The 27,972-nt window shown below is 35.2% G+C and overlaps 3 protein-coding genes across 6 annotated transcripts in view; 2 read left to right on the top strand and 1 right to left on the bottom strand.

Annotated features, from left to right (window-relative positions):
- Window positions 1–3,399, top strand: part of LOC109724089 (pectinesterase-like) — a 5,942-nt gene extending 2,543 nt beyond the window's left edge. Inside the window, exon 3 of the mRNA XM_020252759.1 lies at window positions 2,547–3,399. Within this exon, the coding sequence (XP_020108348.1) occupies window positions 2,547–3,241 (695 nt within the window). The 3' untranslated portion in view covers window positions 3,242–3,399. The remainder of the gene's footprint in view (window positions 1–2,546) is intronic.
- LOC109724088 (probable acyl-CoA dehydrogenase IBR3) lies at window positions 3,523–11,417 on the bottom strand. Of its 4 annotated transcripts, none has more exons than XM_020252755.1 (16): window positions 11,008–11,417; window positions 9,904–10,044; window positions 9,449–9,580; window positions 8,869–9,057; window positions 7,930–8,007; window positions 6,790–6,909; window positions 6,614–6,712; window positions 6,416–6,533; window positions 6,063–6,331; window positions 5,723–5,917; window positions 5,360–5,502; window positions 5,011–5,095; window positions 4,717–4,926; window positions 4,489–4,641; window positions 4,150–4,254; window positions 3,523–3,904 (listed from the first exon to the last, which is right to left on the bottom strand). In XM_020252755.1, exons 1-16 carry the CDS (start codon window positions 11,275–11,277, stop codon window positions 3,713–3,715), a joined length of 2,499 nt encoding a protein of 832 aa, XP_020108344.1. In that variant the 5' UTR covers window positions 11,278–11,417; the 3' UTR covers window positions 3,523–3,712. The 4 variants fall into 4 exon arrangements, with proteins under 4 accessions (XP_020108344.1, XP_020108345.1, XP_020108346.1 ...); XM_020252756.1 differs by having other exon boundaries at window positions 6,063–6,316; XM_020252757.1 differs by having other exon boundaries at window positions 6,063–6,313.
- LOC109724390 (exopolygalacturonase-like) lies at window positions 19,908–24,771 on the top strand. Its single transcript, XM_020253202.1, has 5 exons — window positions 19,908–20,155; window positions 20,743–21,045; window positions 21,852–22,141; window positions 22,488–22,713; window positions 24,225–24,771. The coding sequence occupies exons 1-5, from the start codon at window positions 20,003–20,005 to the stop codon at window positions 24,495–24,497; spliced, it is 1,245 nt and encodes a 414-aa protein (XP_020108791.1). The 5' UTR covers window positions 19,908–20,002; the 3' UTR covers window positions 24,498–24,771.

Genomic DNA, 27,972 nt, shown 5'->3' with positions numbered 1-27,972 from the left:
TATATATATATATAATTTATTCGGGTTTGAATTCGGATAATATTTCGGATATCCATATCTATTGACATCCCTACTCCTTATTCCACTTTTCAATATACAAAAAATACGTAACAAAAAATACCTACTAAACACGGTGAACTATTCACCGTGTTTGAACACGGTGAATGATTCACCGTGTTCAACTTAACACACGGGCCCAGCCCTGCCCGCGTGGCGCTGACGTGGCGCCTGCGTGGCAGGTCCAGGGCCATTTTTGCAAATTAAATTTTGACAGAGCTATTTTTAAAATAAAAATTTGTCAGGGGTCTAAATGCAAAAAAAGCCCTTAACTAAAATCCGAAAAAACAAATTAAAATTAAGAAAATGCGAAAACGTAATATTAATGTATGCCAAGCTAATAGACTTCCTCTCTATCAATCTATAATTATTCTTTAAATTATTATTTATTTATTTAAATAAAATATTTTATTATATATAGTCGCTGAGACCGTTTTAATGACGTAGCATTTGAAACAAACATCATTTGAAACAAACATCATTTCAATATAGTGGACCACTAGCTAGCTAAGAGAAATGAATAGTAGATTGAGGTACATTACACCCTGGCTCAACAGCTTCTTGGAAAAGTTTTTTTGTCAGGGGAGGAGAAGCTTTTACAGTGATGTTTCAAAGAGTGACAAAGAGGACAATTATATCATTCATGAAGCTGCTTAACATTATTAGCTAGGTCAAAAAAAAAAAGGATGAAAATATAAAAAAATATGATTTTTTTGGAGTGATATGGTAGAATTACAGAAATTATATCTTAATAAAATAAGTATAATTTATATATATTTCATATTATTAACTACGAAAACAAAAAGAATATATATATATATATATATTTTATATATATTCTAAGAATTCTATTTTTGCAGAAGTTCTGGTCGAGTCAAACATGCTATTGGGATAATAGCATTAAATCAATGTCCAAAGGAAAGTGCATTTCCCTAAAATCCTCTCCAAAGTAGGTTCAATGATGGGAGTTTTGTTGTTTTATTGTCCTATACTTATAGAACTAATTAATTTAGGACAAAAATTAGGTTTAATATGAGCATCTATTAGGGTATTTTTGCTTGTATCCCCTTGTCATCATATGAAGCCCACAGTTAGTAATGGAGGTGGTAGTGGTCACATTGTGACAAGTGAAAAAAATGAGGAGAGATAAGGGTGCATAAATGTAGGCACATGTGAGGTGTTGGGGGTTTTGAATCATTGGTGATGTAATGTTTTTTTAAAAAAAAAATTTTGTTTTTTTTATTTCCATTTAAGAGGCACACAAAGCCAACTTTGGATAAGGAGAAGATTTTGGTACATTTTTAAAAAAATATTTTTAAAATGGTGTGTCAGTGAGAAAAGTGTTTGTGTGTGTGTCCTATGCATTGTGTGTGTATCAATGTGACAAATAAATTTATTCATATGCCTTACCTAATCTCTAAAATATGAGTAATTTAGAGTAGATTGAGGTGGGAAACATTTTTAACTAAATTCATTAAAATGTAGTTGATAAGTAAGTATTTTAATACAGCTGTTAAAGTATAAAATATTGGACGGACAGTAAGTTTGCTATCAGTAATATTTGTTGGAACGTTTGAAATAACATTCCAAGACTGTTAACATTTTTTTTTTTCGGTCGAAATAAAATGCTACTTCAAATATAAGCTAAGTCCCTTGTGTAGAAGCTCATTGTGGTTGCTAATTTATGAGATAAAAAACAACTTATTCAATTAGATATGCTACTAGTTTTATTAATTTACAATTTAAAGTATAGTATTTTTATCCTTCTATAATAATTCACTTTTAATATTGTTAGAAAGTTTTATCTGCGTTTTGCGTGTCATTCAAATGTAAAATGTCTTTTTTTTTGGGAAAAATAAAAAGTAATTTTATTATAATAGATATGTCTCATCCTTTTGCATTAATAAGTGTACTACATGACTTACTTTATGGTACATTTGACTTATGTTGTCACTTCATAATTAGTGGCATCTTTTCGATTGTGATCACCTAGTGTGGCCCGTGATAACATCACATGCTTGTGGGCTCCTTTAATTACTTATTTAGCATTTGATAACAAGCTCTAAATTTAAGGATCCTTACAATTTCCTTTTGCCATTTAAAGCAATGGGAATACTCGATAGTTACCAACTTACCATTACACTAATTAGGATTTGGACCTTTACATGCTTAACATTACTCTATTTAAGACCCTTTAAAACTGTTTCTGATACTAAAATAATTATAAAATACATATTAATGATTATGACCTTTTGAGGTGCAATTGTTTTTTACTGTTAGATTTTATGATCCTGATGCTTTACGATTCGCGTGGAGTAATATCTAATAGCAAGGGTATAACTAACTAAGAATTGTTGCGATGAGGATGGTAAATCATTGTAGTTTACGACAAATCTTTCACATTTTAGGAAATATTTTTGTATTTTCATGTCATTTCTGCTTTTATAGAAGATAAACTGAACTCAGTAGTATCTTATTTTTCTGCGCAGCTGTTGTCGGTAACGGTTTCATAGCCCGGGACTTGACGATCGAGAACTCAGCCGGCCCAAGCAAGCACCAAGCGGTAGCCCTGAGGACCGGAGCGGACCTCTCGGTCTTCTACCGGTGCAGTTTCGTGGGCTACCAGGACACTCTCTATGTCCACTCCCTCCGCCAGTTCTACCGCGAATGCGACATCTACGGGACGGTGGATTTCATATTCGGGGACGGGGCGGTCGTGCTCCAGAGCTGCAACTTGTACGCCCGAAAGCCCGACCCGAACCAGAACAACGTGTTCACAGCCCAAGGGAGAGAGGACCCGAATCAGAACACCGGGATTTCGATCCACAAATGTAAAGTTGCCGCAGCCGCCGATCTCATCCCGGTGCAGTCGAATTTCTCAACCTACCTCGGTAGGCCGTGGAAGCAGTATTCGAGGACGGTGTACATGCAGTCGTTCCTCGATAGCTTGATTGATCCAGCCGGTTGGTTGCCGTGGAACGGTACGTTCGCGTTGGATACGCTATACTACGGCGAGTACATGAACAGAGGGCCGGGTTCGAACACGACGGGGCGGGTGCAGTGGCCCGGGCACCGTGTCATCAATAGCTCCGACGAGGCAACCAACTTCACGGTGGCATCGTTCATTCAGGGTGATCAGTGGTTGGGATCGGTTTCGATCCCTTTTATCTTAGGTTTGAATTAGTAGGGAATCAATACAGTTTCCAATTTCTTTTGATCTTTGGAATAAAGAGTGTTAGATCAAAGGCGAAAATTGATGTAATGGAAAGCCACATGAATTGAGGAATCAATAATTGCTCGATCAATTAAGATTGACATAGGATACAAATCCTCGTCCTACAATTTCACAGACTAATGTAATATACCTTTTCTTTGTATGAAATGAAGAAACTAGGATTAGGAAATTTTGATCACTGTATGTAACAATTTATAAAGGGTATAAATATTCATTTAAAGCATTGAGAATAAAGTACAAACATAACTCAGGAGCTTAGTTTTCATTTTATTATTTGTACATAAAACTATTTGAAAATTTTATTTCCTGAAAAAAAAAACTATGACCACAATAATGTAAACGCAAATTGTCGCTTGCTGTAAGGTTCCTACATTATATTATAACTTCATTTGATACCAGCATTTAATTAAACTACTAATCTCACATCCTCGCTCTTCGAACCTCTAGCTTGGCAATAGTTCCCAGATGAACCTCATCAGGTCCGTCGGCGATCCTTAACGTCCGTGCAGTCGCCCATAAGTGGGAGAGAACAGTGTCTGAAGAGAGACCGCCCGCTCCGTGTACTTGCATCGCCCTGTCGAGCACATTAAGGGCCATATTTGGTGCAGCAACCTGCCAGAGAAAGCCGTATTTGAGTGTCTCACAAATTGATGTCGAGTCGGAGAAGCAAGATTTAGCAAGGTACTTTTTTGTTTTTAGGGTTAGTTAGGGATGGCACTGAGAATTGGAGGATGAGGGTGAAGTAGGCGTCGAACTTTAGTTCTGAAATAGTATAGTTGAGATTCTACGACAGAAATTGAATCCCTGATCAGAGTATCAGACTAGGGACAAAATTTGTAACCAGCCCTTGATTTTACCTTTGCCATGGCGATGATTCCTCGAGCTCTCTTGTTGCCAAGTCGATCGAGTTGATCCGCAGCCTCTAAGACCAAGAGTCTGGCCTGCTCCACCTCTATCCGGCACTGCAATATGCTACCAATGTCAGCGAGTTTGCAGCGATGAACAATGGCATTAACTGTTAGCATAAGCTCTTGTCCTGAGTGAAGAAACGAAGACATAAAGAGTTTTTATAATTATATATAAATTGTCCCGATGCAGCGGCTCGGTCCTGCATAAAATCGGGGTCAACCCAAACTGAAGAAACTTGGCCTTGGCCTGTGATCATTTTTGTTCTCATATTTAAACATCCACATTACCTTCGCAAGGTCCGACAAAAAGGAACCATGTTCAGCGATCATTTTTCCGAAAGCTCTCCTCTTGAGAGCTCTTTCAACCATCATATCCATGCCACGCTCCGCAGCCCCTATCAGTCTCATGCAATGATGTAATCTGCCAGGACCAAGCCTACCCTGCAAACCACAATCCAATTTCAGTTAAATAAGAAATGCCTCAATTTCTCACTGAAGTAATGAAGCAATACTTACTTGAGCAATCTCGAAACCCCGGCCTTCTCCAAGGAGTATATTCTTTGCTGGAACACGCACATTGTCGAAAATAATTTCAGCGTGCCCGTGAGGTGCGTCATCAAAACCGAAGACCAATAATGGTCTCTTTATATGCACTCCAGGGGTATTAATATCCACTAAAATCATCGACTGCTGCTTATGTTTCGGAGCAGTAAAATCTGTCTTTCCCTGCAGAGCATAGATACTTTCAGCTAGGAAGAGAGATAAAATTACCATATGTAACATACAAAATTATGGACAAAAAAACCTCACCATTACGATAAGGATTTTGCATCTAGGGTCCATCGCTCCACTGGTCCACCACTTCTTGCCGTTTATAATGTAATATTCCCCCTGTCTGTATCACATATTAGATTGAAAGACCTGAAGTCAGGTAAATTGGTCTTCAGCATATCACACAGATTATCACAAACAAGATAGAGCAGGAAACACATCTAAATATGCTGAACAAATCAACAAGAAAAACCTGCACTCGATACTAGCATCATAGAATAAAGGAGGAAAATATCCATTTTGCCATGGTTGTAAGATACGATACGATTATTCTGTGATGAAACTGCATCTCTAGCTGAATCCTGATTCGACAAATTTTTAATCTCACCTAGTAATTGAACATTCAATGTTAGTAGCATCTGAAGACGCAACCTGTGGCTCCGTCATTGCAAACCCTGAACGAATTTTCCCTTCTAATAGAGGAATCAACCACTTTTCTTGCTGTTCCTTCGTACCATACCTCAACAACACCTAAGAAAAACAGTTAATATTATTCTGTACTATTGTGCCATTTGCAATTATGGCTAAACTGCTAAAGGAAACAACATATCATGAAGTATCGCATGTATGCCTGTCTATATGCATGTCTGTATATATATACACTTCAAGAAGCTAAATTCTGCGGAGTCATTCATTTTTCAACATCTTTTAGGCTCACATTTCAATAGCTGTAACAGAGTTTATGGCTTACCTCCATATTACCGGTATCAGGTGCACCACAATTAAATATCTGAGGGGCCCAAACTGAGCGGCCCATTATTTCACACAAATGTCCATACTCAAGATTCGAAAGCCCTGCACCCAGCAAGAGATCATTTGAATTTCCGTCAGAGACACAATTGTTTCCTCCAAATAGTAGCTCCCTTGCTCTAGCAGCACTATCGAACTGCAAAAGAACTCGAATGGTTAGCAAACGCTTAAAACAAACCAGCTAAGAAAAGGGAAAAAAAAAAGAAGAGCCATAACCCCAGTTTTCAGGCTTAGAAACTAAAAAGTGATTTATGAAATTGATTATTACGAATGAGACTTACAGGAATCCACAAGTTCCATAAGCCTTCCCTCTTTGCTGCTTCTTTTAAATTCTCTTCTTGCGGGTGAATTGTCCATCGTGCATTTGACAGTGCCAGTTTGTAGAACTCATTTTCCATTGGGTATATGTGATCTTCCATAAACTTTATCAACTTATTTCGCAGTTCCGAAACCTTTTGACTGGGCACGAATTTCCCCTGCCCCTTCATGAGATACGGGTTTTCCTTTTCATCCACCAACTTCTGCTGAGAAACTTCTGAATCCATAATAGCTAACCGTATGATAGGTAAGTGTAACTTCACATGAACAATTGTACCATAACATATGGTTAAACTAGGCTAGCAAAAGAAATTACCAAGCGGAGGTCGCTCTGGAAGGACAGTTCTTCGATTTATAAACTCCCAGGCTCGATCCACCAAGATATTAGCACGCTTTCCAGCATACTTAGCACTGTCACCCCCTGATGCATTACCCTGCATGTACATTCAATAACTCTATAAACATAAAATACAGGGATTTAACAAGCATAGATAAAATCACAAAAGTAAAATACCAGAATAAATCTGTGATAAATTCCTGCATATATAGATGCTCCACGGAATAAAGAAAAGGCAACACAAAACTTCCAGTCTGCAACTGGCCAAGGTTTTCCCTGGAAAAAAAAAAATTCAACTAGAATAATAACAATAATATATAGGTGGGTGAGAAAAGAATCAAGCTAGTTCTTACAGCAGCAGAGCAGTACGCTGCCAAATATTCTGGTAGTGGAGGAATGCCTTCTGGATTACCAACATGCTCAAATCCCCCATAAGACTTCTTTTCCTCTAGGGTTAAGTCAACGATGTAAGGCTGGCAGAAACAACAAAAGAAGAAAATTCAGTTTTTGACTCTAAGAAATGATGTGAGGAGCAAGCTATCATCACTAATTAATGATTTTAGAGCCATTTATGAACACACTGTTGAGTACTGGATATTCGAGCTCATGAAAGTATTTAATCTGTGTAACAAACTTACCAATGAACAAACGGCACATCAGATTGTCGATATATAACTATGCATGCTACTTCCCAAATTATAGATACTGAATTTGCCTTGTTTAAATTAAGACATATAAGCATGTTTCCTCACAAAAGAACAAAATGATACTAAAAGAAACATTTGAAAAGAGGAAGCATCTGAAAAGAGTACAGAGAAAGCAAGAGTTATAATAAGGTATTATTCCCTGTGTAAAAATATCAACTATTACAATCTAAGTATCAACTTCATGAATGTTCATATGAAACCAAAGAGCTAAAAGTAGATAGTAGTCAGAGAACACATTCACCTACCCAACAATACAAAAATGAGAGGGAAAAGGGAAGAAGTATGCAGTAACTTCTACATGGATAAGCAGTGAAGGGTAGATAGGTGCACATAGTGAGAGCAAGCAAAGAGTAAAAACCCTCGATCAGGGCACTAAGCTGGTAGGAAACAAGAAAATTCTGCCTCTTTTATTTATAAGTTGGCTGATGTGATCTTTTTGGAACTTGTCAAAAATTCACTCGGTGTTGTGCGTGCTTGGGGAGCATAAATAGAGAGCAGTGAAAAGAAACAAACATCAAGGATGAAAATATCTGGGAAAGGAACATCACATAAGTAATCTTAAGTGCCAAATAAGAGCGATTACAATGTCAACCAACTGATAAATCACTAACACAACCATGGAAAGCATGATTCAAGGGAACTTCTCGAGTACTATAATGGATGAAAAAGAATGACAAGAAGAAACAGTATTAATTAGATTGAAAATTGAAATTGCATAATAGTAAAGACATGGTAGCCTTGCTAGAACAAAATTTTACTGCACATAAAAATGAGAAGAGAGAGTACCAAGCAGCTGTATGCAAGATCGCACATCTGATTTCCCAAAGTCGACAATTCCCAATCAAGTACACCAATCACTCGATCCTGTAGAAAGAAGTGTCACTCAATTCTTTCTATCTTGTTCTTATGAATTACTTGAATAGCCAGATTGTAGATATTTCAAAACCACCTTTTCAGCTACAAGACTTAATTGCGCAGCAAGTTGAAATAAGCAGGTTATGTCCAAACAAGGAAGGAATATTAAGCATTCCAGAATGGAACAAGGACAAGCCAGTAAGTGTCCTCAGACAAAATGACCAATCAGGTATACAAATGCAAAGGATACAGAAGAACTCTCTGGATACTTTTGATGTGAAAGTTGAAGCATAACATATTATTTAGATACGATAATACATATGCTCCCCTCTTGATTAATCCCACATTTGTTGCCCAGATAAAAAATATATGTTCTTGTGTCATTTAATGTCGTTTAATACCACAAGACTGTTTCATGTTTCAAAGTGATCAAGTCATCTACGAGTCCCGAGATGACTAAGGCTACAAGGGCTTAGCCAATGACAAGGAGGCTAAGCAGTTGTGCAGTTGGAATAAGCAAAATTGTCAATTAAGCTCACATAACTGTTGTTTCGCAATCAGAATGTTATATATTTTATCACGGCAAAATAATTGATTAATAGAATGTACACTTTAAGATATTTAAAAATTGTTGAAAATCTACCTAAGTTCTTTAGAGCTCTCACTTCGACTCTTTCACTATAGTCAACTGCAGAAAAAGTAAACTTTATTTTTTACTGCAGTCAAATCTCATGTCAGACTACTAAACCTAAAGCAGCTTTGCTAGTTCAAAAGAATGCTAGAACAACAAAATTGACGAGAAGGTCCGTAATCAATGTGATTTTGAATTCGAAATTTATATAATACACATAAGCAAATATCAATACCGACCTCTTCCGGATGGAAAACCAGATTATCAACACGGAAATCACCATGAACAAGACCAGTGCCTGATGCTCCTGAAGAATCATCTTTAGGTATATGCTGTTTCAGCCATCCAGCCAGATCAAGCATCGGCTGATAACGATCAGGTTTCCCTTCACCAGTCGAAGCTAGATACTGTCTCTCCCATCTCTCAACCTAGGAGAGGAAAAAGTAATTCATCAAACAACGCTCCATCTTGTTGATGTTACATCTACTAAAAGTACCGCACAAGTATGTTGAGGATCAAAAGAGACAACCTAAACAATGACTGAATCGTAAGCAACAAGTAATGACAACAAACAAAACCTAATCAGAAAAATGCTAGTTGAATCCATTCTAATGTCAGTTGTCATTTATTTTCTCCATAGAAAGGTCTGATAACTTGAGTGATATTATGCCATTTGCAATTTCGTCAAGGGAATAGCAGCCATTTGACAACAATATTCCACATAAGCAGAACAAGCCATTGATCAGATAATATTTAGAGCTGGTAATAAGAGGGGCCAAAAAAAAAAAAAGATTAAACATTTAAACTAGCTCACTGAACTTGTCTCTTGCAATAATTGTCCCTCCGGCCAAACTTTTGCAAACCAATAGAATCTACATCAACACTATGCAATGCAGCTAGTGTTTTCGCGGCAGCAATATATATTGCTTTCCTTTTCTGTGGACTAACCCCCTGTCCAGATAAAAAAAAAATGTAGATTTATCAAATTGTTCACAGAAAAACAAACAATAAAAAGCGTTTCAAGGAAGAACAAGAAATCACATCTGTTCTATTTGATTACTACTAAAGTTCACACAGATTACAATCAAAACATGAGCAATTAAAGTAAAAATATAATTTGGTCCCTCCTCCCTATCAAGTTATGACTCACAAATATTCTTGTAGTTAAAATAGACCAAGCAACGTTGGTCAACCATAAAATGATTGTAGAAGAACCAAAGCAATGCAACATTAAAAGAAAGGACCATATAATGCTCAAATTATATATATCTTACTGGCAGTTTGTTATCTGAATATATCCATCCCTCCAAATACTCCATGATGTAGAATGGTGTTCCAATTATGCTCGCGTCAGTGCACAGGCAAAAGACTCTAGGTACCGGAACATCAGTATGAACACCCAAAGCCTTAAGAACCTGCCCCAAAATAAAACATAATGAAGAGCTAAGATTGATGTGGAAAAGTAATAGAGGCAGAAGGTGCAGAGAAGTTTGTAAAACATAAGCCACTGCAATCAAGTAGCAAAACAAAACTCGTGGTAACCTAATGCACAGAAACACGGAAATAAAAGGGTATATAAGTTGGGGTTGATCATGGTCCTGAAGTGAATCCAACTCAGACACGACGTCCCACTGATTGGGTATGGGTGAAAAATTATAGCCACTTTCTGATACAGGTTCTTGTTATCTCCTTTATTCTCTTAAAAATTTGTCGTCATACAAATTCACACATATATAGCTTCCATAGTTGATCAACCTAGATTCTGGTAGGCTCTCATGTCTTTCCCTTTATTTGATCAGTGACCACTCTCCCTTCAAGCTTCGTAATACAATTCAAAGATTGATTTAGCGACAAATTGTACCACTTTTTCTCTTTCATACAACTGCAAGGTTCTCTTCCTATACTTATCAATGACCATAGGGCCCATTTGGCACCCAGGATCAAATTGGATAGGATAATGACAACACGGATATATGGGAGGGGGAGACTGCGAATCATAGATGTCGAGGGGTCAAACAATTCCACTTGGATGGAATTGTCAAATCCCACACGAGAAATCAGAATTAAATGGATTGAATTCAGAAATATTCCATTGAATCTTACCAAAACCACCTCCTACAAATTGGGACCTTCGGCTCCTTTGAGTCACTTAAACCCTTCTACCTTCCCCAACATCGCCCTCTCTTCTCCGATCCAACCCAATCCTAGGTAGCAAACTGGCCGAACTAGCACTAAAAACTTCAACTTTACCACGATTTCGCATAATGCTACACCATTAAACTCCCAAATTTCGCACTCAAATCCCAAACATAAAACACAAAACCCTAACCAACAATCGATCGGTTAAACTAGGGACCGTAGAAAGTGGGGGGACAAACCTCGAACTCCCTCTCGACGGCGTGGGCGGATTGGAGGATGACCCCGGGGGGCTTCTTCCGCAGCACGTAGCGCTTCACGGCCCCCTGAGCGGCGCACTCGAGGCAAAAGGTGGGGTTGGATTGGCCATGGCCGAACTGGCGCACGGCGAACCCGGCGAGCGGCGCGGGGAAGCCCTCGACGTGCGCCGCGGCGTAGCGGAGCAGCGCCGCCTCGTCGAAGCACTGCGCGGGGTGGACCTCGCGGAGGAGGTGGGAGGTGAGCTTCGCCATGGGCGAGGAAGAAACCCTAGATCGATCAATGGATCGCTTCGATCCAACGAAGACGAAGACGACGACGACGAAGGGGAGCGAGGTTTGGGGGTGAGGGTGAGAGAGTTTGTCCTTCGCAAGGCAAGGTTTCTCTACTTCCTAATGGAGCGGAGTAGGAGAGGTGATTAATGGGGTGGGGCCCAGTGCTGAATTGACAGGTGTCGCGATGTGAGTGGACGTGCAGGGTGTTTTTGCGTGCGTAATCACTTATCTGATTAATTTGAGATTAAGAGCATTACCATGCAGTGTGGATGGAGATGCGTTAGATACGGATGAAAAAGGTCTCGTGGGGGACGTATAATCCAATGGAATAATGCAAAATATCCACTTAAACTTTTATTTGATTAATAATTTTTGGATTAGTTACACCGTTGATCCCAATCTTTTTCTAATTTTTTACTTAAATCCATAATCTTTTCTTTTTACCGGTTGATTCTCCGATCTTCATAATTTATTTCAATAGGACTCACATATTTATTATTTATTATCTATTTTTTTTTCTTTCTGTTTTGAGAGATAGATAGCACGTAACTCGCTTCGTTTATTTTATTTAAAAATAAATTTAGTTAAAAATATGAATCAACTAGAATTTGAAATTGAGTCTCGAATACAAACCGTTAAGCTCTTTGTCATTTGCTCTAGGACGGTCCGTTATTATCTATCTATTAAATATTAAATATTAAATATCATGAATTGAGAGGCGGAGGCCACGTGCCGGGTGGGGCGGGAGCAGGAGGGGGAGCGGGACGGGTGGGGTTGGGGGTATGTGGGGTCCACTAAAAGTGGGCCCATTGTTTAAAATTTTTTATTGTATTTTTTTTTTATTTAGACTATAAAGTTAGACTTATTTTTTAATCCAATTTAATTTTTTCCTCTTTTATTATAAAAAATTAAAATATATAAATATTTAACATTATTAAATATAAATTTTAGTTTGATAATATTAATCAATTACATATAGATTAATATATTGAAAAATAAAAAAAATTGATAAAGTTTAAGTTAATTATTTATTTTAATAAATTTAGTTAAGAAGATTATATGGAGCATAGTAACTAAATCTGTAAAGCTAAAAAAGATATTCAAATTTTAAAGTAAAAGTATAATTCATTAATTTAAATCTAATATTAAAATTTATTAGATAGCTTAACATATTCGTACGCGTGACAAAACCGATCGATACTCAACTCTACCTTCATTTAGAATAAAATTAAAATATAAAAAGAACAAATTACACATTTGATCCTAAAACTATAAAACACGTGACACTTTAGTTCTTGAATTTAATGGATTATATTTTCTTACTAAAATTATAAGGTATGTGACGCTTTGAGCTTATTAAAGTTGCAATTTTTGACTCGAACTATGAGACATATGACATTTTAATCTTCAACTTTTACTGCTATTATAAATATAATTTATTATTCTTATAATTTTTATCCTTTTTATATTTTTATTCTTATGTCTTTATTATAGCAGCTGTTTTTTTTTAGTTTCTTTTATTTTTTGACTTTTTTTTATTCATTTTATTCATTTTCCTTTATTTCTTTTATTTTTTCCTTCTTCCTTTTATCTCATCATCACCATCATCTCCTTCTTCCTCTGCCTTTTTTATCATTTGCTTCCTCTCTTTATTTTCTTTTTTCTTCTTTCTTTTATGATAAAAATGTACAAAGCTTATCCGAATTATTGACCGTCCGTTCTGAATAAGCTACATAATCTTTCAAAATTTTAATTTTATTATCATTATTGCTGTGAGAAATATGAAGTATATATATATACTAACTAAATTTGTAAGGATAAAGGACGCATTCAAATTTTGAAATCAAAGTGCAATTGATTTATTCATATCAAACAAATTGAAAGGTTGAATAGCAAAATTAAAATTTTGAAATTTTGAATAGTCAATTTAAAATAGTTCATAATTCAGATAAGTTCCGTACATTTTTACTTTATTGAATATAAGCCGGGTTGATAGGTTGAGTGCATTGAGTGGACTGATGGGTTTGGATTAAGTTGAGTTGATAAATTAGATTGTCTGGTTGATTTCGGGTATGGACCCGGATAATGGATTGATAGTGGAACCACCCGAACCCAATCTATTTTTCACCAAAAATTTAAATTTACATTTTATGTTCTTAGTCTGAAATACTGACAGATAATTTTTTTTTTCTCATCCTTTAGTATTCGGCATTTTTGGCTACTCAAAAGCTTTGTATTTTAATAAGTTTCAAATTTAATTCGAATTTGATTTTTATAGAGGTACTACGGTTATGACTCGAATTGAATGAGTTTTGAGTAGTGACAGATAGATTAAGTGGAGTTAGGTTCTACAAATTATAAGGTTTAAATGTGTTGGATAATAATCTATCAATTTAGAACTTTTTGATGATTCGACGGTCACCCATGACAAAGCCTAGTTAATTTAGAATTAGTTAATCTTTTAGGCGAAATGAATCAAACTGATTTTAATTTGCCCCGTATAAGCATTACAATATGAAATTAGATTATAATCTATGTTCAAATCTGAACCGACCCATCGCCACCCTAAAATGAAATTCAAACAACTTTTCTCATCATTCTTTAAGGGCCCGTTTGGTTCGAGTTATGTAATATTACAAAGTATCTCGACATATCCAGGTATCTTGGATTTCGACGTGAGATTACTACTGATACTACATTAGAGCATTTGGTTTAATACAGTAATGTAATACTAGATTACAGTGTTTGGTTCAGTTTATAAAATTTAGTAATCCTGACATAAAAGTATCGTTTTTTCTAAAATTGCCCTTATTGTTGTCATTTGAATATTATTTTTTACGAAAATGACGAATGGAGGGAAGGAGATCGTGATGATTACTTGGGAGGACGACGCAATAGAAGATGGTAGGTGTTCGTGCGCGCGCGAGAGAGAGAGAGACGTTGAGAGAGAGAAAGCGAGAGAAAGCGGCGTACGAGAAATAGGGCCAGGGGGAAGGCGAGAGAGATGAAAATAATACTGTTAATTAGATTTTGGGTTGTTGGAGGGTAAAATTGTCATTTTACATAATATGTAGTATTAACGGGTTTCAATAATGCAAGATACACAACCCACCTCCCGTTAATATTTTCGATGTAATCCTGCTCAATTTGTAATACTACATTAACGACTAGATTACATAGCGGATTAACCAAACACAGTTATCCTGGCAGGATTACCTGTAATACTGCCAGGATAAGAACCAAACGCACCCTAAGATTAATATTGTGCTTACAACAAACAATTTCACAAGCTTCTGGCGTTTTTGATCCAATCCAATCATCGGTGTCGAATGAGTAAGCAAAGAGTATATATTCTCCTCCCATGAAAAGAATAGGGGACATATTCCTTTGAAAATATCCACACTTTCTCACATTCTCTCCCCTTTTGTCCAATCCACTCCACTCCACCTGGCTTCCTCCCAAAAAATCAGGAGATTAGATAAGCTCAAAACATGCAACAAAAGAGTCACAAAGAGAACCAAAGACCATTGACTTAGGTCAACAAGTCAACACATTAGCCCCCTATAAAGAGTATCATAATCACCCTTAGCTTCTCATCACAACTTAGTTCATAGCTTCTCCTTACTCTCTTCATCACATAATGGCTCCTCAAAGAGATCTCTACAAGGTGGGTGCAGATGCTTTTGATTTGCTCGAGTATTACAAACCCAAGAACCCGAAAAAACCGCCACCGATCGATAACAAGAATCGTAAGAAAGAATCAGAAGCGATCGATTGCAACGAGGCGGCGAAGGCTTATGGCGGGCTCGTTTACACCGAGTATCCCGCAAAGAAGGTCGGCAAGCGTGCTAATAATAACAATCAAAGAAGCAACTAGTATTGCTTGGTATCTCTTTTTTGGCTTCTGTGAGACCACTCTTTAGTAGTATAAATATGTGTGTGCTTGAGCTTAAGATATGTATCAGGTAGTGTCATATGGTATGGGTTTATGTATCCTTGTAAGTTGTGAGGTTTTAGTCTCATGCTATATGGAGTGTGGTCTATGTAATTAGATATATATGTAGTTAAGTGTTCTCAAAGCAAATAGAAACTAGCAAGCTTAATTACATATGTATATACAAAACTGTCATAATAAGTGTGCTTCTATTTTGATATCAAGAGGTTGATAATGTTAACATACCTATAATTTTGCTCACAAAATCAGGGAAAAACTATAGCCAATTAGCATACTTAAATACATGCAAAAGACTCATCTAAATGAAGGATCAGAAGGTGAAATTTTAGGTGGTAATTGGCTATAGTTTTTCCCTGATTTTGTGAGCAAAATTATAGGTATGTTAACATTATCAACCTCTTGATATCAAAATAGAAGCACACTTAAATACATGCAAAAGACTCATCTAAATGAAGGATCAGAAGGTGAAATTTTAGGTGGTAATTAAATTCCAAAAATCATAATTCAGATCGATCACTATTTAACGAATAAATCATTATTGCTGAAGACACCTTAATTAGCAGTGATTTAAGTACTAAAATATTAGGATCATATACTTTTTGAAAGGTACGGCTCAATATTTGCATACACTATAACAATTTTATTCTATTACATCATTTCAATGGCATCAATAATTAAATTAAATTATTATAAAAAAATATTTTATTGCAACAGCTTATGCTGTTGTGATAATGCAAATCATATTATTTAGTCATTTATTACCACAAGATTTATAGCAACTATTTGCGACGATTCTTATTTGTTGCAAAAATTATTATATATATATTGCAACAATATTTATTGCGGAGAAAGAATGAGTTTTGTCGGGGCATGTTTCAGATCTTTTTTCGGCTTTCTATTTTTCAAAGACATTAAAACAAAAAAAAAAACATAATTAGAAGTTTCTTTTTTTCTTTTTTGCTTACCAGTTTCTATCAAATAATAGTAAAAAAGATATACAAGAAACCCTGCAACTCAACACAATTTCAGTATCAGTTCTTTTTTCAACCACAAATAGCGATGTCAGATAAGACCTTAATTTACTTAAACATTCTGTAGGCATCAAAGTTTAAAGTGGTTTCACCATTTTCGCAAAATTCTCTAACTTTATTTATCTATATCTTATGTTTCTTTATCAATCCACAACCGTCTACGAAAGGGCCAGATCATCGAGATTAGCATGATCTCTTGATTAATGACCGATGCGATTCTTTGCAAAGCATTTCCCTACTCGAATATGTTCCAATGTGTTGCATGGGGCGCTTTTCGACCTAACTTAGACTTGACCATAGACTAATTTGCTTTTCACCTAGTTAATAACACAAGTTTTCTTTACCAGTTTAACAATATAAAGGATTTGGATATGTATATTTGGTTCGCGGTTATTGCAATAAATAAAAGCATTATTAGGTGCTTTTAATGGCATTAGAATTAATCCACCAAAGAATCAAATTAAAGTTCGATCACGAGCTGATTCAAGCTCAGTCGAGACAATTAGCTCGGTTAGTGTCAATTGGTTTCTTTCGCGCTATATATGATATAGGAGAACAATATGAAAAAACTTTGGTATCAAACAAATATGGAGAGATGTGATATTCGATCCAAAGAGCGAGGGAAAGAGAGGAAAAGGGAAAAAAAAAAAGAACTGCTTAATTTCTCTACTACCTAAGTGCTCGGTGAATGAAATGACGAGAACATTTAATATTTGGAAAGCTGAAATAAGCGTCTGAGTACCAGAAAGAAAGCTCGGATTAGCTTCCTATATACTAGACCAAGTAGTATTGATGTTAAATAAAGAAAGCATAATGTTTTTTCTTTTTGTTCACCTCTATTGAAAATAACACTTCATCTAAAAGCTCGATCGATCCGGATTAATCATGCATGTCCTATGACTCAATTGTTGGCTTAAAGAGACCATCATCCTACCCTATGGCAGGAGGCCAAGTTGAGCTGAGTCACATTTGAAATGGCAGAAAGTCGGATTGAGCTGAGTCATATTCGAAATGGCGGGAGGTTAGTTGGACCCTGAGTCACAATAAAAAATCATGAGCGTTATGTTTGTACAACATTAAGTGAATTGATTGTATCTTTCTAGTAGCTCAAATTTTTGGAATTAATGATTAGCGCCAACAATCTTACATCGATAACTAAAATTTATCGAAATTGATTCATGCTTTAAGCTCGAATATAAGCACGTGCGTGGAGCCCCTGCGGACCACCAGGATTTGTGCAAGAAATTAGAGTTTGATGTATGAGAGGTTGCACAACATCCCCTTTTCACCTTCCTCTATTTCATATATGCTTAAAAATATGTAGAATATTTTTTGTCACATAATATTAAGAAGCCATCTACTACTCAGGATTCTAAATAACCTAAACTTTATTAGTAAGCTAATAAATATTGAAAAAGTGTTCAAAGATTCACCACACAAAAGGGTTTATTTGTTTCAGTAAAAGTAGTAGCTTCAAGAGGAAGTGTGATATATAAAAGCAAAAATATCTACTTCATATATGCTTAAAAATATGTAGAATATCTTTTGTCACATAATATTAAGAAGCCATCTACTACTCAAGATTCTAAATAACCTAAACTTTATTAGTAAGCTGATAAATATTGGAAAAGTGTTCAAAGATTTACCACAGAAAGGGTTTATTTGTTTCAGTGAAAGTAGTAGCTTCAAGAGAAAGCGTGATATATAAAAGCAAAAATATCTACTCATATTAATCATGAGATTCTGGTAGAATATAGTGTAGTAGATGCTACATATTACATATATGATTAAAATAGGAGAAATAATATCTTTACACTACTTGGTCCTCTTCAAAGTGAGATAAGAACATATCACCAAAAAGTGAGAACTAATAATCTAAGCTCAATCATTACATATAAAAATTAAAAGAGAATAAGAATTTAAACTAGGAAATATGGGCCCTTTTGGTCTAGCTATTGGAAAAGCGATTTTTATGGTCTAGCTATTGGAAAAACGATTTTTACAGAATTAATTTTGATTATAATTTATAGAGCGTTTGGTTGAGTTTAGATGGAAAACGATTTTTCTGAAATAGTTTATAAAATTGTTTAGCAAAACTTTTTTGTTGTTTGGAATAATAATTTTTTTTACTATATTTATTTTAAAATAAGTTAAAGTTTAAATTTGAATTTGAAATTAAAATTTAAGTTTAAACTTAGAATCAAATTTCAAAAAATAGATTTTAGCTATTTCTGATTTTGAGCCTCTAAAATTAGAAAACTGATTTTATAAATCAGAATCAGATTTTGAAAAACGATTTACGAACCGCCCTATTAAAGAAAAAATTACTTTTGATCCTAAAATCACTTTTCAGAATCTAAGCCAAACACGTGCTATACCCTAAAGTCCACACAAGTAACCCTATAAGAAGGGGTACTGTTTAGTATATCATCTTCTCCTTAAGAACCACCAAATTAACTAACAAATAATTAAGCTCTTTATATAGCTTAATCACCTCCTACATATTCATATATACATATAAGCTTTGACATGGCTTATCATGCAGATCTTGTGAAGGTAGGGAGGGAAGGGTTTGACTTGGTGGAGGAGTACTTAGCCAACAAAAAAAGGAGACCACCACCACCACCACCACCACCAACAACAACAACAACAACAACAACCTCTTCTACTGATCATTCCTACAGAAACAATTCTAAGTACTCTCAGATGAAAAATACTCCTCCAAAGAAAGAAGCAGCAGTGATTGATAGCAACCAAGCTGCTAGGGCTTACGGTGGCGTCCTATTCGTCGGTTATCGTCCTCGGAAACCGAACATCTCGGCTTTTTAGTCCCCAGTAGAGCTTCATTGATGATGATGATGGGCATCCAAAAGGCCAAACTCAATGTGTTTGTTTAATTTCCTAGCTAGTCCACATAATTAGCTTATACATGTCCAAGTGTGTGACTAATTATATGGACCTATGTATATATATTGGCTAGTGAAGTATTAATATGTGTACTAAGTAGTATACTTGCAGGGAGGTAGTTTAATTTGTGTGCTTTTTGTTGTTAGCTTGAATGATGTAANATATATATATATATATATATATATATATATATATATATATATATATATATATATATATATATATATATATATGTAGTTGTCATTTGTAGCAAAGTATCTATATGATGTGTTTTGTGAGTTAATTTCTTGGATTTGTCTTAACCATTAATTGGGGGTGATCCATCCATCATATATATATTTATGGAATGAAATTTGAGGCATGTTTGGTTTAACCGGAACTTAAACAAAGTATTATTTGAATATAACTATTTATATATACAAAAAAAGAATCAAATTTACAAAAAATGGATACCTAGCTATTACACTTTTCCTTTTTATCCAAAAAAAGAAAGAAAAAAAAAAAGACAAAAAGGAGATGCCCAAATTAGAGTTGGAATTGATAGAAATTAGTTGGAAAAGTCATAAGAAATGCGATTTTGAGAGGTTGCTCTATATATTTAGGTTAAGTCAGAAACAACCTCCCAAATCTTGTCATTAACTATAATTAGTAGCAATTAGGTTAATTACATTAATTGGGAGGTATATATGGAGCAAATTTGCTTGAATCTCATCTTTTTTCATCCTCCTCATCGTCGTCGGCCCCATTAAGTCCGGTCGGGGCCTGCGTTTGTTGTCGGAGGGTTCTGAAACCGCCTCGATCCAACTAGGAAATGATTCACAGTTATGGAGTTAGGAATGGGCTAAACCTAGCTTGTTTTACTTGCTTGGTTATGTGCATGGTTGAGTTCAGCCGCGCCGAGGTCGTTTTCGACGTAACCAAGTATTCTGCGTCGCCCAATGGAACCGCCGACATAAATAGCAAGGTAGAGTTTCTCATGAAAACGAACTAAGGGTTTATATGCATAATGTGCCTAATTAAATCATGGTGTATAAGTTTAGTGTTATGTTTATTTCTTGGATTAATGTTTATATATATGCCACAGAAGCTAAAATTTTGAGCTATATATATCATATATATTCTATGATTCTCAAATTAGCTTCATTGGATTGAGTTAAGAGAAATTTCCACTGTTGTTTCATTGTTGCAATATTTATAGCTTTTTTTTCTTTTCTTTTTTGGAGTAGTAACAATGATAGCTAGCGTGTGTATATATATATTTGTATATTTTGAGTTCCATTGCAAATAGGTGAATATAAATTATTAAAACATCAAGCTTTGTTTGAGTATTATAGTTCGTGAGATAGCAAATTCTCATATTTAACATTTAATTAATAGATTAAATTTTTGTATTATATCTCGCATATCTTTTATATGATTGTACTACGTACATAAATTATATTCTATCTGATGTTTTACATGAAGCACATATATACGCACACATATATACAAACGTGTATAGAATACGTATGTATATACGTACATAGACTTATGAGTTAGTATATATATCAGGCCTTTTTAAATGCATGGGACGCAGCATGTGCCCAAAATGGATCTGCAACCTTAGTGATACCCCCAGGGAACTTCCTAGTAGGCCCAATAAGCTTCAAGGGGCCTTGCATGGGCCCGTCGTCGCCGAGGATCCAAATCCACGGAACCCTAAAGGCTCCGGGCCTCGCCGGCGTCCCCGGGCTCTACTGGATCGAGTTCCGCAATTTGCAAAAGTTGGCGGTCGACGGCGGAGGTGTCGTCGACGGCCAGGGCGCCGACGCATGGACGGCCGCAACCGAACTAAAAAGCAAGAACCGTCCCATGGTAAGATTTTCTTGAGAAAATGGATGTAGAGAGATAATTTAACGTTCATCACAGGGTCGAATTCGGGACTTGTAACTTTCATTGTTCTTCAAAACTCTGAAAGCTGGTAGAAAAATATGCTTTTAATATTTATATTTAGCACTCTCACTCACGTTTGGACTTGAGACATTTAGATAGGCCAAAGTCGAGAACTTAAATTAAATGGTAGAAAATTAACAATGCTAGAAGCATGATGAGATTTGATCTCATGTTCTAATATCATATTATATTTTTTAAATTTTACACTCATCTTATCTGGTCTCGAAATTGTGGATGGTAAATGCTAACTAACTATTCTAAAAGTACGTGCTGATAGGAAGCACGCACCCATCACACTTAAAAGCTCAACTACAGCGCTTGCGAACTTTTGACCTGATTTAACTCATCTGGATATTGGGTCTATTATTAAGCCTCTTGTCATTAGATCTCTTGTGGACCACACATCCACTCAACTCAACTTATTAGTCTCCCGAACCTATTGTCACGGGACAGAAAATTGGTGCTATTTTAACCCAATAATAAATAGCCAACAAAAATATTTTGATAAGCCGAAGATGTGGGCTTCAATTAAATGGAAGAAACTTAAATATCTATAAGAGTTTGATAGTATTCGAATTCGAAATCTCGCTACTGTGATATCATATTAAAATTATATAAAATAATTATTTATCTCCAATAACTTTAGATACCGAGATTAGTATTTTTAATATTTATGTTCAGCACTTTCGGACATCCTAGTGGTGAGCACTTCCGCTGTATTACTGTAGTCGCTGCGGTTCATAAATATCAACAGCGGGAGGATCGCCGATCTCGCCGTCCAGAACAGCATGGGATTCCACGTGGCGATCCAGCGCAGCACGTCGATCACCGTCCACCACCTCAACATCTCCGCGCCCGGCGACAGCCCCAACACCGACGGCATCCACGTCAGCCGCTCCAGCCACGTCAACCTCACCAGCCTGACCGTCGGGACCGGCGACGACTGCATCTCTATCGGCCCGGGCTCCACCAACATCACGGTGTTCAACGTCACGTGCGGTCCGGGGCACGGCATCAGGTAAAAAGAAGCAAATCATCAAACACCTTATCATTCCTATACTCAAAACTTACTTTGGCCCTCGAACTTTTAAGTCGGACATTCGACATTCCAAACTTTTATAGTAGTATTTTGATGAAACCAAGCAAAACATCGTGTCGACCGTCAAATTGAGATTCTCAACATCGGCATAAAAATAAAATGTTAAAAAATATGTATGCATATATACAACATTACTCATATTTGTTAATTATATGCGCGCGGGCATATATACTTCAGATGAAGATATTTAATTAGTTTATACATGCAGCTCAATGCGCTATATAGATCCGCCAAAGTTGTGATTGTTCATTGTTATTTCGATCAGTGTCGGGAGCCTCGGGAAGTACGAGAACGAGGAGGACGTGGCAGGGGTGCGGGTGCGGAACTGCACGGTGGTCGGCACCACGAACGGAGTTCGAATCAAGACGTGGCCAGGCTCCCCGCCCAGCGCCGCCTCCGACATCACCTTCGAGGACATAGTCATGCACAACGTCACCCGCCCCATCATCATCGATCAGGTCTACTGTCCGGTCCACAACTGCACCACTCTGGTACTTGCCCTTAACCTTCAGTTCTTTTTTCTCTCTCTCTCTCTCTCTTTTCACATGTCAGTAGGTCACACGTACTCATACATTCACACTTGCTCGTGATATGATTTGAATCAGAGAACGACATTTCGGCAGAAAAGATATAGGACCTGTTTGGCCTGATGGTATGGCTCACAAGCGAGCCGCGCTCTATGGCTTTCTGAGAAAGCTACGGATTCAGAGCTTTATCGAAAGGCCGCATTTTTGCAGTCGCGCCTAGATTTGGCTATTTAGTGTCAATAGCTTATACCTATTGTTTAAATTCTGGCCAAATTTGCATATCCATGGAGACAATTATTAGAGAGGGTAAAATGAAAAGCTCAAACCCTCCCCTCCAAAAATCTCTAATGTGGTTTCACTTGATCATGATCATTTAAACTTGGACAATTTTGAAAAAAAGCTAGAAAACCTTTTTTTTAACTATTTTACTCGATTTTTGTTGTTTCTTTAGGAACATTGTGAAATTCATCAAGAAATTTTTTTAAAAAAATGATAAGATCTGGAGTGTTGGTGAATGTGATTGACAATTTATTTATATAATTTTTTAATAGTTTTTTATACACCGGATTTACCGTGATTTTCATATGGGAGTGTTTGAATTGATGTAATTATAACTCGACTGTAAAATAAGTTTATTAGAATAGAAGTGATACTTTTAACGTCCACAACAATGATTTAATCTTAAATATTGGCTGCCGACCGTCTCTAGAACAAATGACAAAGGACTTGGTGGTTGGTACCCAAGGTTTCAAGTTCGAATCTTAGTTGATTCACATTTTCAGCTAAGTTTATTTTTAAATGAAATAAACGAAGCAGATAGCGTGCTACCTATTTTTTTTAAAAAAAACCTTAAATATTTAATGTACGGTCAAAATACTACGTCAATCCAAACATCTCGTAGGGCACATTTAGTCCGACACCTATCTCTCAAAAAAAAAACCTTAAATATTTAATGTACGGTCAAAATACAACGTCAATCCAAACATCTCTTAGGGCACGTTTAATTCGACGCAATTGTAAATACAGTGTGTATATATGTATATATAACAGTTATGTTACATAAATCTTAGTTAGTTGGATTTAGTAGAAAATGCTACAACTATAACTATTTTGTTTAATTATATACGGTTAAGATGTGTATTTACAAATATCTATTATCTTATAATATGGTGGTGAGATTACCTCCTGTGTAGGAAAGGGGGAAAAATATTATTAGAAAGATAAGCTTATCTCTGTTGAACATTACTGTTTTCAAGTGCTATAGTTGGAACAGTGGCAAATTTTGGCGTAATTTTAATTGCTGCAGTTGAGCCTCTTAATGCAGTTGAATTCAAATCTACCAAAATAAATACCGAATTTAAATTTAGATACAGTTACAACTACGTACAACCAAACATGCCCTTAGTGTAATCTCTGATAATTTTTTGTTGCCTTTCGAATTCAAAACTCGCTGAGAACTAACAAACTTGATGCAGCCCTCCCATGTTAAGATTCGGGACGTGGCGTTCCGACGGATCAGGGGGACGACGAACAGTCCGGTGGCGGTGACCTTCTCGTGCAGCCCGGAGGCGCCGTGTCAGAACGTGCAGCTCCAGGACATCAACCTGGACTCTGCGGGCACGGATTCAGATTTGGGTTCGGGTTTGGATTCGGATTTAGTTTTCGGTGCTTCAACTAACATCACCTCCTCCTGCTCCAATGTTTTAGGGTCAGCTTTTGGAATGCAAAAGCCCCATCCATGCTTTTGATTGATAACGAACCTTAACCACTGAAAAAATAAAAAGGGGGCAAAATTCATGTTGAAAATCGATAATGTGAAATAGGATTATGATTAGGGATGTAAATGGATCCGGGTTGGTGGAGTCCCCGCCTCAATCCGTTCCAAATGAAACGGTAAGGGAGCAGCATTTGGATTGACGAATCTGTAGATCAAATGTAAGTCAAGTACTGACCATCCCTAGCGCAAATGAAAAAGGGATTGGTGGTTGGTACCCGAGGTCCCAAGTTCGAAGCCTAGTTGATTCACATTTCTAACTAAATTTATTTCTAAATGAAATAAACGAAGCGGGTAGCATGCTACCTATCTCAAAAAAAAAAAATTGTAAGTCAAGTGCAGTGGTGTTTGAGTTTTCTTAAAATGTGATTATTTTTTTTTTGTTTGTTTTTATCTAATTAGGTGCTGGTAAAATTAATTTTTTGAGTTTTGTTGTTTGTTTTGATGTAAGTAAGTGGATTCCGTTATCTCCTAAATATAATGATAAATTTACCGCTATAAAATTTAACCTATTATATAATTAAATTTTTTATTATTATTTAAAGGTAATCCTAATTTATTATAAATAAGGTAATTCTAACCTATTATAAAAAAAGTAAAGTTTAGATTTTACTATTTAATAAATTTTTAGAGGAGGTTGAATGTGGCGGAAGTCGAGTTCGGCATTTTAGAGAAGGAAGTAGAGAGTAGGTGAAGTAAAGTTCTAATGTAACTTCAGTTACATTATATTTTTGACTTACACCAAAACAAATAATAGAAGCGATGGAACTTGAGTTCCACCACTCCGCTTACACCAAAACAAATGGACCCTAAATGGAAACAAAAATATCGAAAGATGTAATGGAGCGAGGGGGGGATGATTCGTTTTGATCGAATCAGTTAAAAATTCGCTCCTGCCTCGAATGGATGATAAGTAGAAGTCAAAGATAGAACTAAAATTAACCCACCCCTAATTTGTTCCGATCCGATAACAAACGGAGCGGGAGGTGGTGACCATCCTGACCCCGAATCAGCCCCATTTGCATTCCAAATGACGGTCCATTAATTGCATAATTTTAAAAATAAAAATAAAAAAAAATTATGGAGACTCCAAGTTAAGTACATTTTGAGATATATTCTTCATTTTTTGATTTTTTTTTTTTTTTGAATTGATACTCCTGCAATAATTTACTGAGTTATTTTAAAACTACCATTTTAAGATAAATTAAATTAATAGCCACATTAGCTATTAATTATCATTTTGTAAAATGTAAATTTTCATCGGGTCAAAAATGCTCATGACAATTAAGTCCTTAAAATTGATAGAAATTAATTTAATTAATAAAAATAATGTAAATTAAAAGAACAAAAATTGAGAAGGGTAATAGGCTCCATTATTGGAGAAATTTGCCTGCACCCGCTATATACATGGACTTCATACGCTGCACTTAAAATTTAATAATCAGTATTTTAAAATTTAAAAATAATTTGATATATATGATTTAACCATTTAAAAAAGAAATCCGTGCATGCCCAAATACTTATGATTTTTTATATATACAAAATTTGAATATTTAAATTTAAATAAAAAACTATTATGTTAATAAACATAAGAGTAAGTACAAAATAATATTTTATCATAAAGCAACTATTCTTTAATCATATTATTTTAGAAAAATAATATTTAGAACTCAAATAATGTTTTAAGAAAAAATAAAAATTATTTATAATTTAAATACTTATTCGGAACAGAATCAAAATAACTTGTGACATTCCAATAGTTCTGCATCGGATGGAAATTGGATTGTTATTAGGTTTATAAAAAACTTCATCCTAATAAGAATAACTGGGCTTAAGTATTTTGGGCTAGTGTTTGAGCCCAACGAGTTATTATTGTTAGTGGGTTGGGTCGTTACATTTGATATCAGAGTCAATTTACCAGCCGGAAGTGGGAATCTAAAGACTAGCGGAGATAAGTCTCACAACCCCTGGTGATCTTGGGCTTACAAAGTTCAACTTTTTATATTTATCTCAGCAAAAATTTTAGCATTTTTAAATAATTTTTTAGAGGATATTTCTGTATTATTCTAACAGTTGAAATTTTTTAATGGACATATTTGTGAAGACAAAAATATTATTTCACTTATTTTCTATTAAAAAATAAATAGTGCTCTAACAGTAGCAAACTAAAGAAATATATATGAATATCACTGAACTTTTATAAGGACAAAAATGAAAATTTAAACTTTATATAAATATATTTATTATTCGATAAATTTATAAAGAGCTTTATAAAATTAACCCATAAAAATAACACATAGGTGCAGTGTCATGGAGTGTAATTAAGCCTAATTATAAATCCATTGTGGGCAATAATTTCAAAAGATTTGGTAATTGATATTCAAGATTTTAAATTCAAATTATAATTAATTTATATTTTCAGTTAAATTTATTTAAAAAAATAAATGGCCAATTTGCATAAAAAATCCACTACTTTTGCGCTTTTGCAAAAGTGGGCCACCTTTTTAGTTTTTGCAAATTCGGACCGAATTTTTAAAAGGATGACCAAACTACCCTTCTGTCAAAATGCATAAAAATTATATGCTTTAAATGCCTAGAAAATACAACTGTTAAGTCACTAAGTGTAAAACTTCTTGAAATGACAACTACTAAGTCATAATTACATGTACCTTTCTCGTGAAACGAAAAACCTCATTCAAGAGAAAATAAAAAAAAAGGAATAATTAATAAGACGAAAGAATGCAACATCCTCTCAAATAGTGCAACAAACTCTCCAAAATAGTACAATATTTGTATAAATAGTACAACATATGCATTGTTAATACACATTTTGCATAATTTTTACACTAAATTACGCATAATTTAGTATATTACGAAAAAATAATATATAATATTACAACATACTATAAAAATTATACAATATATGTATAAACGGTGCATATTTTACACTATTTGTACAGATATTTACACAATTTGTGTAAATGTTACACTATTATGAGAGGATATTGCACCATTTAGATGTGTGTTACACTCTTTCTTTTTGAAAATTAAATTTCATTCCATATTAAATAAAGTGTAAAATTTCTTGGAAATGACAACTGCTAAGCCATAATTACATGCATGTACCTTTCTCGTGAAACAAGAAATCTCATTCAAGAGAAAATAAAAAGAATAAAGAATAATTAGTAAAATGAAAGAGTGCAACATCCTCTCAAATAGTGCAACAAGCTCTTCAAAATAGTGCAATATCTGTATAAGTAGTGCAACATATGCATTGTTAATACACATTTTGCATGACTTTTATGCTAAATTACGTACAGTTTAGTATATTACGCAAAAATAATATAATATATTACAATATATTATAAAAATTATACAATATATGTACAAACAGTGCATATTTTATACTATTTATACAGATATTTATACAATTTGTGTAAATGTTGCAC

Source organism: Ananas comosus, linkage group 18, assembly GCF_001540865.1.
Source record: "Ananas comosus cultivar F153 linkage group 18, ASM154086v1, whole genome shotgun sequence".
NCBI lineage: Eukaryota > Viridiplantae > Streptophyta > Magnoliopsida > Poales > Bromeliaceae > Ananas > Ananas comosus.
Note: the sequence above shows the minus strand (reverse complement) of the source record. Positions and strands in the feature narration are given on the sequence as shown.

What these genes read in the sequence shown, in the direction of transcription:
- LOC109724088 (XM_020252755.1), bottom strand. Translation starts at nt 11,277, where the DNA reads ATGGCGAAGCTCACCTCCCACCTCCTCCGCGAGGTCCACCCCGCGCAG. An exon ending in TTTATCACAGATTTATTCTG is followed by an intron (nt 6,534 to 6,613) that starts GTATTTTACTTT and finishes ATGTACATGCAG; the next exon opens with GGTAATGCATCAGGGGGTGA. An exon ending in ATTGAATGTTCAATTACTAG is followed by an intron (nt 5,096 to 5,359) that starts GTGAGATTAAAA and finishes TATGTGATACAG; the next exon opens with ACAGGGGGAATATTACATTA.
- LOC109724390 (XM_020253202.1), top strand. Translation starts at nt 20,003, where the DNA reads ATGATTCACAGTTATGGAGTTAGGAATGGGCTAAACCTAGCTTGTTTT. An exon ending in CCGCCGACATAAATAGCAAG is followed by an intron (nt 20,156 to 20,742) that starts GTAGAGTTTCTC and finishes TATATATATCAG; the next exon opens with GCCTTTTTAAATGCATGGGA. An exon ending in GGTCCGGGGCACGGCATCAG is followed by an intron (nt 22,142 to 22,487) that starts GTAAAAAGAAGC and finishes TATTTCGATCAG; the next exon opens with TGTCGGGAGCCTCGGGAAGT.